Below are 15692 nucleotides of genomic sequence, written 5' to 3'. Positions count from 1 at the left end.
CAATGGACACTGGCATCGCAATGGCAACAATCAGTGGATCCACCAACTCGACTGATTTCCATCACTCCTTCTTTAAAGAAGTCTCTCCGTTGGTGGATGCTCTCTTTGAATCTTTCAAAAGGTTTACTGTTTTACCCTCTTCCTCATCACAAGGTCCTCACAACCGACTCGTCAATGTACGCATGGGGAGCCCATGTGGACGGTCTTTGCACTCAGGGGCTCTGGAACCAAGCAGACCGGAGGTGTTCTATAAATATGTTGGAACTCAGAGCGATATTCTATGCTCTCAAAGCTTTTCAACATCTACTTCACGACATGGTGATTCTAGTACGTACGGACAATCAAGTAGCCATGTATTATGTAAACAAACAGGGAGGGACAGGATCTCATTCCCTTTGTCAAGAGGCTCTGAAATTGTGGCAATGGGCGATTCCCCGCAACATCTTCCTCAGAGCAGTTTACATTCAAGGTCAACACAACTGTTTGGCGGACAAATTGAGTCGTCTTCTACAACCTCACGAATGGACACTCAATTCTCCTACTCTACGCCAAATCTTTGCCCGTTGGGGTACTCCGCAGATAGACCTGTTTGCGTCACCTCTCAACTTCAAACTGCCTCAATTTTGCTCCCGCATCTACACTCCTCAACGTCTCGAAGCGGATGCGTTTCTCCTGGACTGGAGGAATCAGTTCCTTTATGCTTTTCCTCCGTTTCCTCTAATTCTCAAGACTCTGGTCAAGTTGAAATCAGACCATGCCACCATGATTCTGATAGCTCCTCGGTGGCCCAGGCAACCTTGGTTCTCCCTTCTACTTCAACTCAGCACCAGGGAGCCTCTACTTCTACCAATTTTTCCTTCTCTTCTCACGCAGAATCAAGGAGCTTTGCTTCATCCCAATCTACAGTCTCTACATTTGACAGCTTGGTACCTTTCTCTTTAACAGACTTTTCTCAATTCTCTCCGTCTGTTCAAGAGATTTTACTTGCTTCCAGAAAACCATCCACTAGACAATGTTATGGTCAAAAGTGGACAAGATTCTCTGCTTGGTGTTCTACACATAATCTACCTCCCAGAGCTGCTTCATTGACATCAGTTCTGGACTACTTACTTCATTTATCACAATCTGGACTTCAGACTACATCTATCCGAGTCCACCTTAGTGCTATTGCTGCTTTTCACCAGCCTTTGGATGGAATATCCATTTCTGCACATCCTATGATTTCTCGTTTTATGAAAGGACTTCTCAATATCCATCCTCCTATTAAACCACCTCCTGTGGTTTGGGATCTCAACGTTGTCTTAGCTCAACTTATGAAACCTCCTTTTGAACCACTGGACAAAGCTCATCTTAAGTATCTCACTTGGAAAGCTGTGTTCCTCATCGCTCTCACTTCTGCTCGTCGTGTCAGTGAGTTACAAGCGCTAGTAGCTGATCCACCTTTCACAGTTTTTCACCATGACAAGGTTGTTCTACGTACTCATCCTAAATTCTTACCTAAAGTCGTTTCAGAATTTCACATCAATCAGTCCATTGTTCTACCTGTATTTTTTCCAAAGCCTCATTCTCACCCAGGAGAGGCGGCTCTTCATACCTTGGACTGTAAACGTGCTTTGGCTTTCTACCTGCAACGCACTCAACTTCACAGAACATCTCCTCAACTTTTCATATCCTTTGATCCAAACAGGTTGGGTCGTCCTATATCAAAGCGTACCATCTCCAACTGGATGGCTGCGTGTATTTCTTTTTGTTATGCTCAGGCTGGTCTTCCTCTTCAAGGTCGAGTGACGGGCCATAAAGTTAGAGCTATGGCGGCATCTGTAGCTTTCCTCCGATCAACTCCTATTGAAGAAATCTGCAAAGCTGCCACTTGGTCCTCGGTTCATACTTTCACCTCTCATTATTGTCTGGATACTTTATCCAGGAGGGATGGCCAATTTGGCCAATCTGTTTTGCAAAATCTTTTTTCGTAAATTGCCAACTCCCTCCATCCCCTTTTTCATTAGCTTGGAGGTCACCCATGTGTGGGAATATGCTGCCTGCTTGTCCTGGGATAAAGCACAGTTACTTACCGTAACAGTTGTTATCCAGGGACAGCAGGCAGATATTCCCACAACCCTCCCACCTCCCCTGGTTGGCTTCTTGGCTAGGTATCTGAACTGAGGATCCTCTCAGGAGATGCGCCCCCTAGTTCGGGCGGGAAGGCACGCGCGCAGGCGCGGTGCAGCACTCGAAAGTTCGAGATCTTCAAGCAAGTTTGCTTTCGAGGCTGTCCGCTGCGGGGCTCCGTCGGTGACGTCACCCATGTGTGGGAATATCTGCCTGCTGTCCCTGGATAACAACTGTTACGGTAAGTAACTGTGCTTTCTCCACTTGATTGGCAGTTTTCATGTCTGCACTGATGATTACTCCTAAATCTCGTTCTGCTGAAGTCCTAGTTAAAGTTTCTCCGTTCAAGAAGTACGTCCTGCATGGATTTCCGCTTCCGAGGTGCATGACCTTACATTTCTTAGCATTGAAGCCTAGCTGCCAGGTTGAGGACCAACTTTCCAATGTAAGCAGGTCCTGCGCCATATAATTCTGTAAACTGCATTCACTTACTATATTACATAGTTTGGCGTCATCGGCGAAGTGTTATTTTACCTTGAAGCCCTTGAGTCAGATCCCCTATGAATATGTTGAAAAGGAGTGGACCCAGGACCGAGCCCTGCGGCACTCCACTGGTCACCTCCGATGCTTTAGAGAGGGTACCATTAACCACCACCCTCTGAAGTCTGCCACTCAGCCAATCATTGACCCATGCAGTTAGTGTCTCTCCTAACCCCATCGATTCCATCTTGCTTAGCAGCCTGCAGTGTGGGACACTGTCAAAAGCTTTACTGAAGTCCAGGTACACGACGTCCAAAGACTCTCCCAAGTCCAACTTTCTTGTTACCCAGTCAAAGAAGCTGATGAGATTGGATTGGCAGGACCTACCCTTGGTGAATCCATGCTGACTGGGATCCCGAAGATTCCCTTCATTCAAGATCGTGTCCAATTTGCTTTTAATTAGTGTTTCCATGAGTTTGCACACTATTGATGTGAGACTCACCGGTCTATAATTCGCAGCCTCTGCCCTGCAACCCTTTTTATGCAAAGGAACGACATTAGCTAATTTCCAGTCCAGGGGAACTTTCCCCTTACTTAGGGAGAGATTGAATAGCTCAGTGCAAATTGTCTGGTCCCATGGCTTTGTTCACCTTGAGTCTTGCCAGTTCACTGTAAACTTCACCTGGTGTGAACTCAAAATTCTGAAACGGGTCTTCTGTGCTTTGTGTTGCCTTCAACTGCGGACCGTGTCCCGGTGCCTCACAGGTGAAGACTGAGCAGAAGTATTCATTTAGTGCTCCTTTAGGATTTAAAGCTTAATTGGAATTGAGGCTGAGGTCGGTTGCTCTAAGACTGATAAAGCAGAAGTGCGCAGATGTTGATGAAGGGTTAGCATGATGTCTGCACACATTTTATTGGGCATATGATGCAGGAAAGGCTTTGACCACAGAACCTAACCCCGTGCAAAGTCGTGCATTAGACACCAATGTACAACTTATTAAAATTGGAGGTAAAGAGGTTACAAATTCCACCCTAATGTAGAGAAGTGCAGGGAAGCTGAGTACAACACAGTAGTGCTGCCCAATTCAGGGAATTAATAAGTTGTACCCTGGTGTCTAATGCATGACTTTGCACCCTCAGTCCAGCATATACCCCTCTCTTTAATTTTTGACGGAGTGATAAATTGATCCACTTATACCCATTCTACTCCACTCAGGATTTTGTAGACTTCAATCATATCTCCCCTCAACTGCCTCTTTTCCAAGCTGAAGAGCCCTAACCGTTTTAGTCTTTCCTCATACGAGACGAGTTCCATCCCCTTTACCATCTTGGTCGTGCTTCTTTGAACCTTTTCTAGCACCACTATATCTTTCTTGAGATAAGGAGACCAGAATTGAATGCAATACTCCAAATGAGGTCGCACCATGGAGCAATACAGGGGCATAATAACATTCTTAGTCTTGTTAACTATCTCTTTTTTAATAATTCCCAGCATCCTGTTTGCTTTTTTGGTCGCTGCCGCACATTGGGCGGGAGGTTTCATTGTATTGTCTACAATGATACCCAGATCCTTTTCTTGGACCCTAGCATCTGGTAACTGTGATTCAGGTTATTTTCCCAATGTGCATCACTTTGCATTTGTCCACATTAAATTTCATCTGCCACTTGGATGCCCAGTCTTCCAATTTCCTAAGGTCCGCCTGCAATTTTTCACAATCCGCATGCGTTTTAACAACTTTGAACAGTTTAGTGACATCTGCAAATTTAATCACTTCACTCGTTGTCCCAATTTCCAGATCATTTAGAAATAAGTTAAATAGCACCGGTCCCAGTACAGCCCCCTGCGGCACTCCACTGTTTATTCTCCTCCATTGAGAAAAATGACCATTTAATCCTACTCTCTGTTTTCTATCCAATAACCAATTCCTTATCCACAACTGAACTTTGCCACATATACTGTAACTTGTATCATAAGCTTTCTGTGCAGCAGCTTGTGTTTGTATAACAATATGAATGCCAAACAGATGATACTACTCTGCCTTATTTCTGATTTTATACATTTAATAATACCATATATATCGAATATACTCTAATATAAGTCTAGACCCCCATTTTCCCCACAAAAAGAAGGAAAACGGTTGACTCGTATATATCGGGCAGCTTAATATTAAAGTGCCCTGCCAGGCTCTGCACCCAGCCCCCTCCCTCTCCTGTCAGGCTCTGCACCCAGTCCTCCTTCCCTGCCCTGTCCTCATAACTCCTCTGCTGATCCCTGGTGGTCCAAAGGTGCAGCGGGCTGCTGCGAGATCTGGTTTCTTCGCCACTGAGTGGGAGCGCGCTTTGGCATTGCTACTCACCACTGAGTGGCTTCCTGACTGGCTCTGTGAATTCATGTAAATCTTACTCCTGCCCGCTGCACCTCTGGACCACCAGGGATTGGCAGAGGAGGTACGAGGGCAGGGAGGGGGGACACGGTACAGAGCCTGGCAGTGGCCTGCAATAATTCTGGGAGCGGTCGCTGGCCCGAATATAAACCGGGACCCCCAAAAATCCTGGTTTATATTAGAGTATATATGGTACTCAAATATAAACAGACCTTTTTCCCCCCCTAAAGGAGGAAAACAGGTGGACTCGAATATTAGAAATTTGGGTTTGTGAGTGTCATTTGTCATCCCCACCAGAACACTAGGCCTCAGTCACATATGCAGAAAACAAAACAAAAAACCTTTTTCAATACAAACCCACAAACTAAAAGTACTATTGTAGTAATAATAATAACTTTATTCTTGTATACCGCCATTCCCAAAGGTTCTAGGCGGTTTATACTAAAAAGAGCTGGACAATCGGCGAAATACAATACAGTAAAAAATACAAATATTTATACACAAATAAAACCTTAATATGCCAGACTCTGCACACAGTACACCACAAGAGAAATAGAAAAAATGCATTTCTCTGGAGGCAAGCAGGAGATATGCAGGCACACTTGTTGGTGAAGTCCGCTGACTAAGCCTATGTGCCGGTGCTCTCCCCTAGCTAAGTAAGCTTTCCGCTTACTGGGCATGTGCGGGAGTCAGTTTTTTTCAGCAATATTACCCAAGACGTAGATTTGCTCCGTACAACCATCCTATTCCACAAAGGAATCAATCATCTGCATCCTTCCTACCTAAACAGCATCCAAGAGACAGAAAGCAACCATCTATTCCTCAGCTTCCGGCTATAAAACCTTTGTCTGGTTTTTGACCATTTACCGGGGAGGGGGGAGGGCTAACTATTTCCTTTCAGCCTGGCAGGCTATCGCGACGGATCAATGGGTTCTCTCCATTGTGGCAAAGGGTTACTTTATTAATTTCCTTCCCAAGGTAACTCTTTCTCAACCTCCTCCACCTTCTGCTGTTCCTCATTAGCACATTCCGCAACGGGGTACAAGGGGAGGTTCACCGATGGATCAAAAACTGGCTGGCAGGCAGAAAACAGAGGGTTGGAGTGAAGGGTCACTATTCAGATTGGAAATGGGTCACGAGCGGGGTGCCGCAGGGGTCGGTGTTGGGACCGCTCCTTTTCAATATATTTATAAATGACCTGGAGGCGGGAACAAAATGCGAGGTCATTAAATTTGCAGACGACACCAAACTATACAGCAGGGTTGAAACAACGGAAGACTGCGAAAATCTCCAAAAGGATCTGACGACACTGGAAGAGTGGGCCAATAAGTGGCAAATGAGTTTTAACATAGGGAAGTGTAAGGTCATGCATGTAGGAAAAAAGAACCCGATGTTCAGCTACAAAATGGGGGGATCACTGCTGGGGGTAAGTAAACTTGAAAGAGACCGGGGAGTAATGGTTGATACAACACTGAAGGCATCGGCACAATGCGCCACAGCCTCAAGGAAAGCAAACAAAATGCTTGGAATCATTAAGAAGGGCATCACAGCCAGGACAAAGGAAGTCATCCTGCCACTTTATCGCGCAATGGTGCGCCCACATCTGGAGTACTGTGTCCAGTATTGGTCACCGCACCTCAAGAAAGACATGGCAGTACTCGAGGGAGTCCAGAGAAGAGCAACTAAACTGATAAAGGGTATGGAAAACCTCTCATATACTGACAGGCTAAAAAAGCTGGGGCTATTCTCCCTTGAGAAGCGGAGACTTAGAGGAGACATGATAGAAACCTTCAAGATCCTAAAGGGCATAGAAAAAGTGGACAGGGACAGATTTTTCAGATTATGGGGAAGCACAAGTACAAGGGGGCACTCAGAGAAATTGAAAGGAAACAGGTTTAGAACAAACGCTAGGAAGTACTTTTTCACCCAGAGGGTGGTGGATATGTGGAACGCACTTCCAGAAGCTGTGATAGGCCAGAACAAGTTACATGGCTTCAAAGAAGGTTTGGATAGGTTCCTAGAGAACAAGGGAATTGAGGGGTACAGATAAGAATTAAGGATAGGGATAGGAGTAGAGATAGATTATAAAAATAGTCAAGGACCACTGCTCAGGCAATGGGCCTGATGGACCTCTGGTCTGACTCAGCGGAGGCAACTTCTTATGTTCTTATGTTCTTAAGTTACACTTCTACTAAATAACAATACCATCAAGGAGGTACCTCCAACAAAATCAGGGATTTTACTCCCGTTTCTTCCTCATTCCCAAAAAGACCTAAGGTCTACGACCCATTCTAGATCTCAGACCTTTAAATGCCTGCCTCAAAAAAGAAAGGTTCCAGATGATATCTCTACCAACTATCCTACCTCTTTTGAAACAATACGATTGGTTAGCCGCCCTAGACCTCAAAGATGCCTATACCCACATTCCCATTCATCCTTCACACTCACACTTCCTACGGTTCAAATTCCTGACTCAGCATTTCCAGTACAAGGTGCTGCCTTTTGGCCTTTCTTCAGCACCAAGAGTTTTCATGACGTATCTGGCTGTGGTAGCGGCACATCTGCAAAAACAATGCCACATGGTCTTTCCGTACTTAGACAATTGACTCCTGGTAGCACATTCCAAAGACCAGTTGCTTCTAGCCATCCAGATCACAGTTCAAACCCTTCAATCTCTAGGATTCATCATCAATCATCAAAAGTCCAATCTAATTCCAATTCATGCCCTTAAGTTCATCGGAGCACTCCTGAATACAGAAGATGCAAGAGCCTATCTTCCTCCAGAAAGACATCAGATCATCATTACCCTGGCAGAATAATTCAGACAGGTTTCAGCCGTGCCAGCTTGAACAGGACACATGGCAGCTTCTTTATCCCTAGTACCAAATGTAAGGCTGCACATGAGACCACTGCAGTGGCACCTAAAATTGCATTTCAATCAATGTAGTTATTCCCTTGCCAGAATGATTCCGCTTCCAAAACACATTCAACAATCCCTCCTATGGTGGATTCACTCCCATTCTATGAAGGAGGGTTGCCCTTTCCTGCCTCTTCCTCCATCCATCACGATAACAACAGATGCTTTCACACTGGGCTGGGAAGCGCATCTTGACCAGTTGGGCACTTAAGGACACTGGTTGGTGAGCAAATAAAAGCTACATATCGACCACCTGGAGCTCTGGGCAGTATACTATGCTCTTCAGGCCTTCCATCATTGCCTTCCCAACAAAGAAGTTCTGATTTCAAACGGACAATCAAGTCACAATGTTCTATGTGAACAAGCAGAGAAGCTTTTCGTCTATGGACTTATGCTCTCACTATGGGGGTCCACCTGAAAGCAGTCTACATTCCAGGAGAACACAACATCCTTGCAGATTCCCTCAGGAAGCTTGACCCACATGAGTGGACCCTCGACCCTGCCATTCTACATCAGATATTCCTCCTTTGGGGAATTCCAACAGTAGATCTCTTTGCTTCGCAAGACAATGCCATCTGCACAGCATTTTGCTCTCTCTGCCTAATTGGGGCCACAACTTTCTTCATGCTTTTTCCTCCATTTCCTCTAATATCCAAGGTGCTTCAGAAAGTCGCTATGGACAGGGCTCACATTATCCTCATTGCACCTCGTTGGCCCCGTCAAATTTGGTATCCACTCCTCCTGGACCTTCTTGGTACTCCCCCACTTCCTCTCGGAGACCATCTCAACAGCAGGGCCAGTTACTTCATCCCAACCTTCGCAGTCTTGGCTTGACAGCTTGGAAATTGAAAACTCAGTCCTAGAAAGTTTCCTACTTACGCAGCAAGTGAAAACTGTTCTTCTAGCACCAAGACGTCCTGCCAGGAAATTGTATCATTCTAAATGGAAACGGTTTTCCATCTGCTCTCAAAATCACCATCAGAATCCTATAAACTGTCCAATGGAACACATTTTGTCATGTCTCCTGCATTTTTTAGGGTCTGGTCTTAAATCTAACACAGTTCGATATCATTTGGCAGCAATCTTAGCTTTTCAAATTTCTGTGGATGGTAAGCCTCTCACATCATCTTCTCATCTCCAGATTTCTCCAAGGTCTTCACTATCTCAAACCTCCATCCATGATCCACCTCCAGCGTGGGACCTGAATTTGGTGTTGGATGTCTTGTACAACCCATTTGAACCTCTAGGATCTGCTTAACTTTCTTTTCTTAGTTTTCTGACAGTGCTAACTTCCGCCAGAAGAATCAGAGAGCTACAAACATTAGTTACATATTATCCTTATCTTCAATTTTTCCCTTCTAAAGTACAACTCAGAACTCATCCAAAATTTCTTCCAAAGATTGCAACAGATTTTCATCTCAATCAAACTATAACCGTACCAACATTTTTCCCTCCTCCACATTCTTCTTCAGCAGAGCAACACCTCCATACATTAGACTGTAGATGAACATTGCTTTTTTATATCAGAGCAACGGCTTCCTTTCGACAATCTAACCAGCTTTTCATTTCTTATAATCCAGCTACCCAAGGAAAACCAGTATCAAAAAGAATTTTCTTGGATAGTACAGTGTATCAATTTTTGCTATGCAAAGGCAGACACTCAAGTATCTGGAAAAATTGGAGCTCATAAATGTAGGGCTACAGCTACTTCCATAGCAAGTTTAAGATCCATTTCAATTCAGGACATTTGCAAAGCAGCAACGTGGTCCTCTGTACAGTACTCCCCTGATATTCGCGGGGGTTCCGTTCCAGGAACCCCCGCGAATCGTGAAAAACCGCAAATTCGGTTTTTCAATGGGGGAGACTGGAGAGGGCAGTGGGAGAGGCAGGAGAGAGCAGCTGAAGTGCTGGCGAGTGCAGGAAATCACTCGCTGTATGCTCCGACCGCCTCTTCCTGCACTAAGTCGGGCCTTACCAATCAGGAGCTGCGTGTCAAAGCTTCCATCCTTCCCTTCCTCCCATCCCTTGTGAAGCAGAACCCTTGAGCACCTGCCCCCACTATAAAGCCGAATCCCTGCTGACCCTTCCCATCCAAACCCCGCCGACTGCGAGCCCTACATACCTCCCTCCAGAGCAGCATCGGGCTGGCAGCAGTCTAAACAGGCTGCTTCATGGCCTTCTCTCGTCGGGGTCTTCCATGTGCCGTGTTACTGATGACATCAGTGATGCGGCAGAGGGAATTCCCCGACGAGAGAAGGCCGCGAAGCATCCTGTTAAGTGCTGCTGGCCCGACGCTACTCTGGAGGGAGGTATGCAGGGCTCGCAGTCGGCAGGGATCGGATAGTCGGTGGGCCGGATTAAAAAACTAGACGGGCCGGATAAGGCCCACGGGTCGTAGTTTGCACATGTCTGGGTTAGATTTTTAGAACTACTGGATTGCCTGTTCTTTCTAGGCTTTTGCTTCCTCTGGCTGTCAGTTCCTGACCCCTCCTTTGCATAAACAGTTTCCTCCAGAACAAGCAATACAGGCTGTTCCCTATCCACCCACATAACCCTCTGGGAGAGCCTAGGAGTTCTATTTTGCCATATAAATGTCTGAAATTCTGCTTGCAACATTTTAAGAATCCGCAATGGTATGGGAATAGGCAAGGTTTGAAACGGGAATAATAATCGAGGTAAAACATTCATCTGAATCACCGCAATGCGCTCTCCCCAAGAAAGCCAGAGCCCCTGCCATCGATGAAGGTCCAAACGAATCTGCTGAATAAGCGGTCCATAATTAGCCTCATACAACTCAGTAAGCTCACCAGATATCGAGATCCCCAAATATCTAAGTCCCTTAGATACCCACTTAAATGGAAATGTGCCCCGGAGAGTCTGTACTCGGTCTGCCCCTAAAATAAGATCCATCAGTTCTGTCTTATCTAAGTTGATCTTAAAGCCTGAGGCCGTCCTATAGTCCTCAAAAATACGAAGTAACTGGGGTATGGTGTATTCCAGATTCGTTAGGTATAGGAGGACATCATCAGCAAATAATGATATACGATATTTCACTCCCCCCCACTGATATCTCACTCAGACGAGGATGGGTCCGAATCAGAATCGCCAAGGGTTCAATGGTGAGCGCAAATAACAGGGGGGAGAGCAGGCATCCCTGGCGAGTGCCCCTCGCAATGGAGAAAAAGTCCGTATAAGATCTATTGATTTTAAGACCAGCTCGAGGGGCATAATACAAAGCTCTAACCCATTCACCAAACGGCCCCCTTATGCCCATTTTCTCCATCACTGCCCAGAGAAACCGCCATGAAACCCAGTCGAAGGCTTTCTCAGCATCAACAGCCATCAAAGGCCACCGGTTCCCATTCCCACTTCAGCTTTCACATCAGATGCAAAGTTCGCCTAATATTATCCCCTACTTGCCTCCATTGGATAAACCCAGATTGGTCCATATGTATTACCGTATTTTCGCGGATATAACGCGCACCTGTGTAAAACGCGCACAGGGGTATAGCGCGCAGAAATCACGATGATATGTACCAAAACTTTTCTATACCGCGCTCAGGCATATAACGCGCATGATGCCCGACGCTCCTTTCGCCCGCCCTGACTTTCCGTGCGCTGTCCCGACTCTCCGTTCACCCCCCTGACTTCCGTGCACTGCCCTGACTTTCCGTGCGCTGTCCCGACTCTCCGTTCACCCCCCCTGACTTTCCGTGCACTGTCCCCCCTTGAAGTCCTGTCCCCCTTGAAGGTCTGTCCCCATTCTGAAAGCCTGATGCCCCCCCCCCCGACGTCCGATACATCCCCCCCCCCCCGGCAGGACCACTCGCACCCTCACCCCGAAGGACCGCCGACTCCCCAACAATATCGGGCCAGGAGGGAGCCCAAACCCTCCTGGCCACGGCGACCCCCTAACCCCACCCCGCACTACATTACGGGCAGGAGGGATCCCAGGCCCTCCTGCCCTCGACGCAAACCCCCTCCCCCCAACGACCGCCCCCCCCCCAAGAACCTCCGCCCGTCCCCCAGCCGACCCGCGACCCCCCTGGCCGACCCCCACGACCCCCCCCACCCCCCTTCCCCGTACCTTTGGAAGTTGGCCGGACAGACGGGAGCCAAACCCGCCTGTCCGGCAGGCAGCCAACGAAGAAATGAGGCCGGATTGGCCCATCCGTCCTAAAGCTCCGCCTACTGGTGGGGCCTAAGGCGCGTGGGCCAATCAGAATAGGCCCTGGAGCCTTAGGTCCCACCTGGGGGCGCGGCCTGAGGCACATGGGCCAAACCCGACCATGTGTCTCAGGCCGCGCCCCCAGGTGGGACCTAAGGCTCCAGGGCCTATTCTGATTGGCCCACGCGCCTTAGGCCCCACCAGTAGGCGGAGCTTTAGGACGGATGGGCCAATCCGGCCTCATTTCTTCGTTGGCTGCCTGCCGGACAGGCGGGTTTGGCTCCCGTCTGTCCGGCCAACTTCCAAAGGTACGGGGAAGGGGGGTGGGGGGGTCGTGGGGGTCGGCCAGGGGGGTCGCGGGTCGGCTGGGGGGGCGGTCGGAGGTTCTTGGGGGCGGGCGGTCGTTGGAGGGAGGGGGGTTTGCGTCGAGGGCAGGAGGGCCTGGGATACCTCCTGCCCGTAATGTAGTGCGGGGTGGGGTTAGGGGGTCGTCGTGGCCAGGAGGGTTTGGGCTCCCTTCTGGCCCAACTACACAAAGGTACGGGGAAGGCGGGTGGGGGTGTCGTGGGGGTCGGCCAGGGGGGTCGCGGGTCGGCTGGGGGACGGGCGGAGGTTCTTGGGGGGGGGGCGGTCGTTGGGGGGAGGGGGGTTGCGTCGAGGGCAGGAGGGCCTGGGATCCCTCCTGCCCGTAATGTAGTGCGGGGTGGGGGTAGGGGGTCGCCGTGGCCAGGAGGGTTTGGGCTCCCTCCTGGCCCGATATTGTCGGGAAGTCGGCGGTCCTTCGGGGTGGGGGTGCGAGTGGTCCTGCCGGGGGGGGGATGTATCGGACGTCGGGGAGTCGGCCGGGCAAGAGGGCTTGGGCTCCCTCTTGCTCCGATCGTGGATGCGGGTGCGGGTGGGAGCGCGTGCGAGCGGTCGTTCGGGGTGGGGGTGCGAGCGGTCCTGCTGGGGGGGTGAATCGGGCGTCGGGCGGGGTGGGAACTATGTTTAAAAACTTTTCTATACCGCGCTCAGGCATATAACGCGCGAGGGGTATGCGCGGTACGTAAAATCACGTATAACGCGCGCGTTATATCCGCGAAAATACGGTACTTTAGGAAGCAACCTACCTAAACGGAGGGCCAGGACCTTGGCAATGATTTTAGTATCTACATTCAACAGAGAAATAGGTCTTTAGGACCCACAGGACAGTGGGTGTCTGCCAGGCTTCAATAAAATCTCAATCCCCACCTCCTCCATTGTACCAGACAAAAGACCTCCCTTCTGAACCCCATTAACCAGGCGTACCAACAGAGGCCCCACCTAATCTCTAAATTTCTTATAAAAACAATTCATGTAGCCATCTAAGCCAGGCGATTTCCCCAACTTGGCTCACCGTATAACTTCCAAAACTTCCCTCAACATCACCGGCTCATTAAGCTGTGCCTGGTCTTCAGGGTACAGGACCAGTAGCTCTACTCTATCCAAAAACCCCTTAATCACCCCTTCTTCCCTTCCCCCTACGGGTTGATACAGATGCCTATGGTAATCTAAAAAGGAATGGCCAATATCGGAATCTGTGGCCTGCAGAGTTCCACTCCTGTCCCTAATTTGAACAATAGTGGCTTGAACTTGTTTAATTTTAATATACCGAGCTAATTGAGCACTGCATTTATTACTATGCTCATAAAGACAGGACTGGAACCTCTCCCGGATATGATTATACTCTTCCATCTGGAGCTGTGTTAACTCACCTCGCACCTGACGTAGATTGGCCAGGGTCTGTGATTCCGGAGAAGTTTTATGGGACATTTCTAGAGAGACCAAACGTTCCCTCAAATACAGCTGCGTTTGAGCTTTACGCTGTTTAAATCTAGCCCCCCACTTAATGAATACTCCCCGCAGTACTGCTTTCAGCGCATCCCAAAGAATTCCATCAGACACCTCACCCGTTGGTCGGGGGGGTATGCCGATTTGAGTGGGGGGGCCTTTGCGAGTGGGGGGAGGGAGCAGCGCCGCTGGCCTGGAGGGGGGGAACTTATCAAAGCAAGTTTCCATTATTTCCTATGGGGAAACTCGCTTTGATATACGAGTATTTTGGTTTACGAGCATGCTTCTGTAACGAATTATGCTCGTAAACCAAGGTTCCACTGTACCTGTATACTTTTGTTTGACAAAGCATATTGTGATTGTGTCTTGTGTGTTTCCTTCAAAAAACAGTGAACATATCAGGCATTACTTCATATCTCAGTGTGCAAAGCTGGTTCTATTTTTCATTTACCTTCAATTTGACCCATATGGGGTTTTATGGTAGATAAAAACCATATGGCCTAACCAGTTTGCCCATCCATGCCAACTACTAGAATCCCTTTCCTTCGCTCAGAGGTTTTCTGTGCTTGTCCCATGCTTCCTTGAATTCAGATAAAGTTTTAGCTCAGCTACCTTCACTAGGAGGGCTGTTCCTTTGTATCCTTAGGTAACTTCCAAGTCTATACCCTTTTCACCTTCACCCTATTCCCCATTGTTCCAGAGCTTCCTTGCCTTCTATGCATGTATGTTGTGGACATATTTAACTGTCTGAGCTCTCTCCTTTTTCTGTCATATGCTTTATGACAAGATCACTGACCATTTTAGTAGCTGCCCTCTGGACTGACTCCATCTTGCTCATATCTTTTGGAAAGTGCATTCTGCAGAATTGTGCACAGTGTAATTGTTTTGTTTGTGGTATGGTGGGTGTTTGTGGGTTCTTATCTTCTCTTTTTTTATTTATAATAAATCTGTGTAGATGGTAATGTCAGTGAGTGATGGGTATTGAGTCTTAATCCTGTGTCTGCCTACTGGCATAAGTACGGTAGTTATAAATTCTCTTTAAACCAAATGCTATTACACAGACCAATATTTCCTTTAGCTCCTTTTTATGGGTTTATGCATATTGATTGTGATGGGCAGATAGACTCTGTGTGCAGGGAAACTGTTTTAAGTAGCCCTGATTGATATATTTTCCCATAGGCCTCTAGGCTGACAGTGAACTTTAGTGGGTCTGCTAAAGAACATAATTTTGTGTTTTAACAGGATGATTTCCTGCATTGTGACTGTCTGCCAATCAAGGAAGGTGCAAACCCTACAGCAGCTCACGATGGACTTGCGTTGACGTCTCATAGACCACTGCGAGAAGGTACATGATACAGGCACATTCCACATTAATATCCTAATTCACATTTCATCCCATCCTTTTACCTTCTCAGGCCTCCAGTAGAAGAATTTAATATAGTGATATGGGGGGAGGGGGATTGTGGAGAGGAGTTTCTCCTGACCTTGATTTTGATCACCTTTTAAATTCAAAGAACCTTTATTTTTGTTCTACTGTGGATAACATTTTCTGCAGTTAATTTTAGAACAGGGGTTGTAGAGCTGAATTTGGGATTTTGAAGTTAATCTAGTATGTGAATCTGTTTTTAAACAGGTTCAGATTATTGAATGCAGTTCTGCAGCTGGTCCCTTTTACCCTAGGTAGGCTCTCCCTTCTCACTGAGGGGGTTTATGATGATGTTAGGTGTTAGGTTCTTATAAAAAGAGCAGACAGAGCTCATCAAAACCAGCCTGTATTGCTTGTTCTGGAGGAAACTGTTTATGCAAAGGAGGGGTCAGGAACTGA

The 15692-nt window shown here is 47.6% G+C and overlaps 1 protein-coding gene across 1 annotated transcript in view; it reads left to right on the top strand.

Annotated features, from left to right (window-relative positions):
• The window catches only part of ZCCHC2 (zinc finger CCHC-type containing 2), a 192666-nt gene that overhangs the window by 11016 nt on the left and 165958 nt on the right, over nt 1-15692 (top strand). Inside the window, exon 2 of the mRNA XM_033929327.1 lies at nt 15110-15212. Coding sequence (XP_033785218.1) covers nt 15110-15212 — 103 coding nt within the window. The remainder of the gene's footprint in view (nt 1-15109; nt 15213-15692) is intronic.

Source organism: Geotrypetes seraphini, chromosome 2 (genome assembly GCF_902459505.1).
Source record: "Geotrypetes seraphini chromosome 2, aGeoSer1.1, whole genome shotgun sequence".
NCBI lineage: Eukaryota > Metazoa > Chordata > Amphibia > Gymnophiona > Dermophiidae > Geotrypetes > Geotrypetes seraphini.
This window is presented reverse-complemented; position numbering and strand designations above follow the sequence as displayed.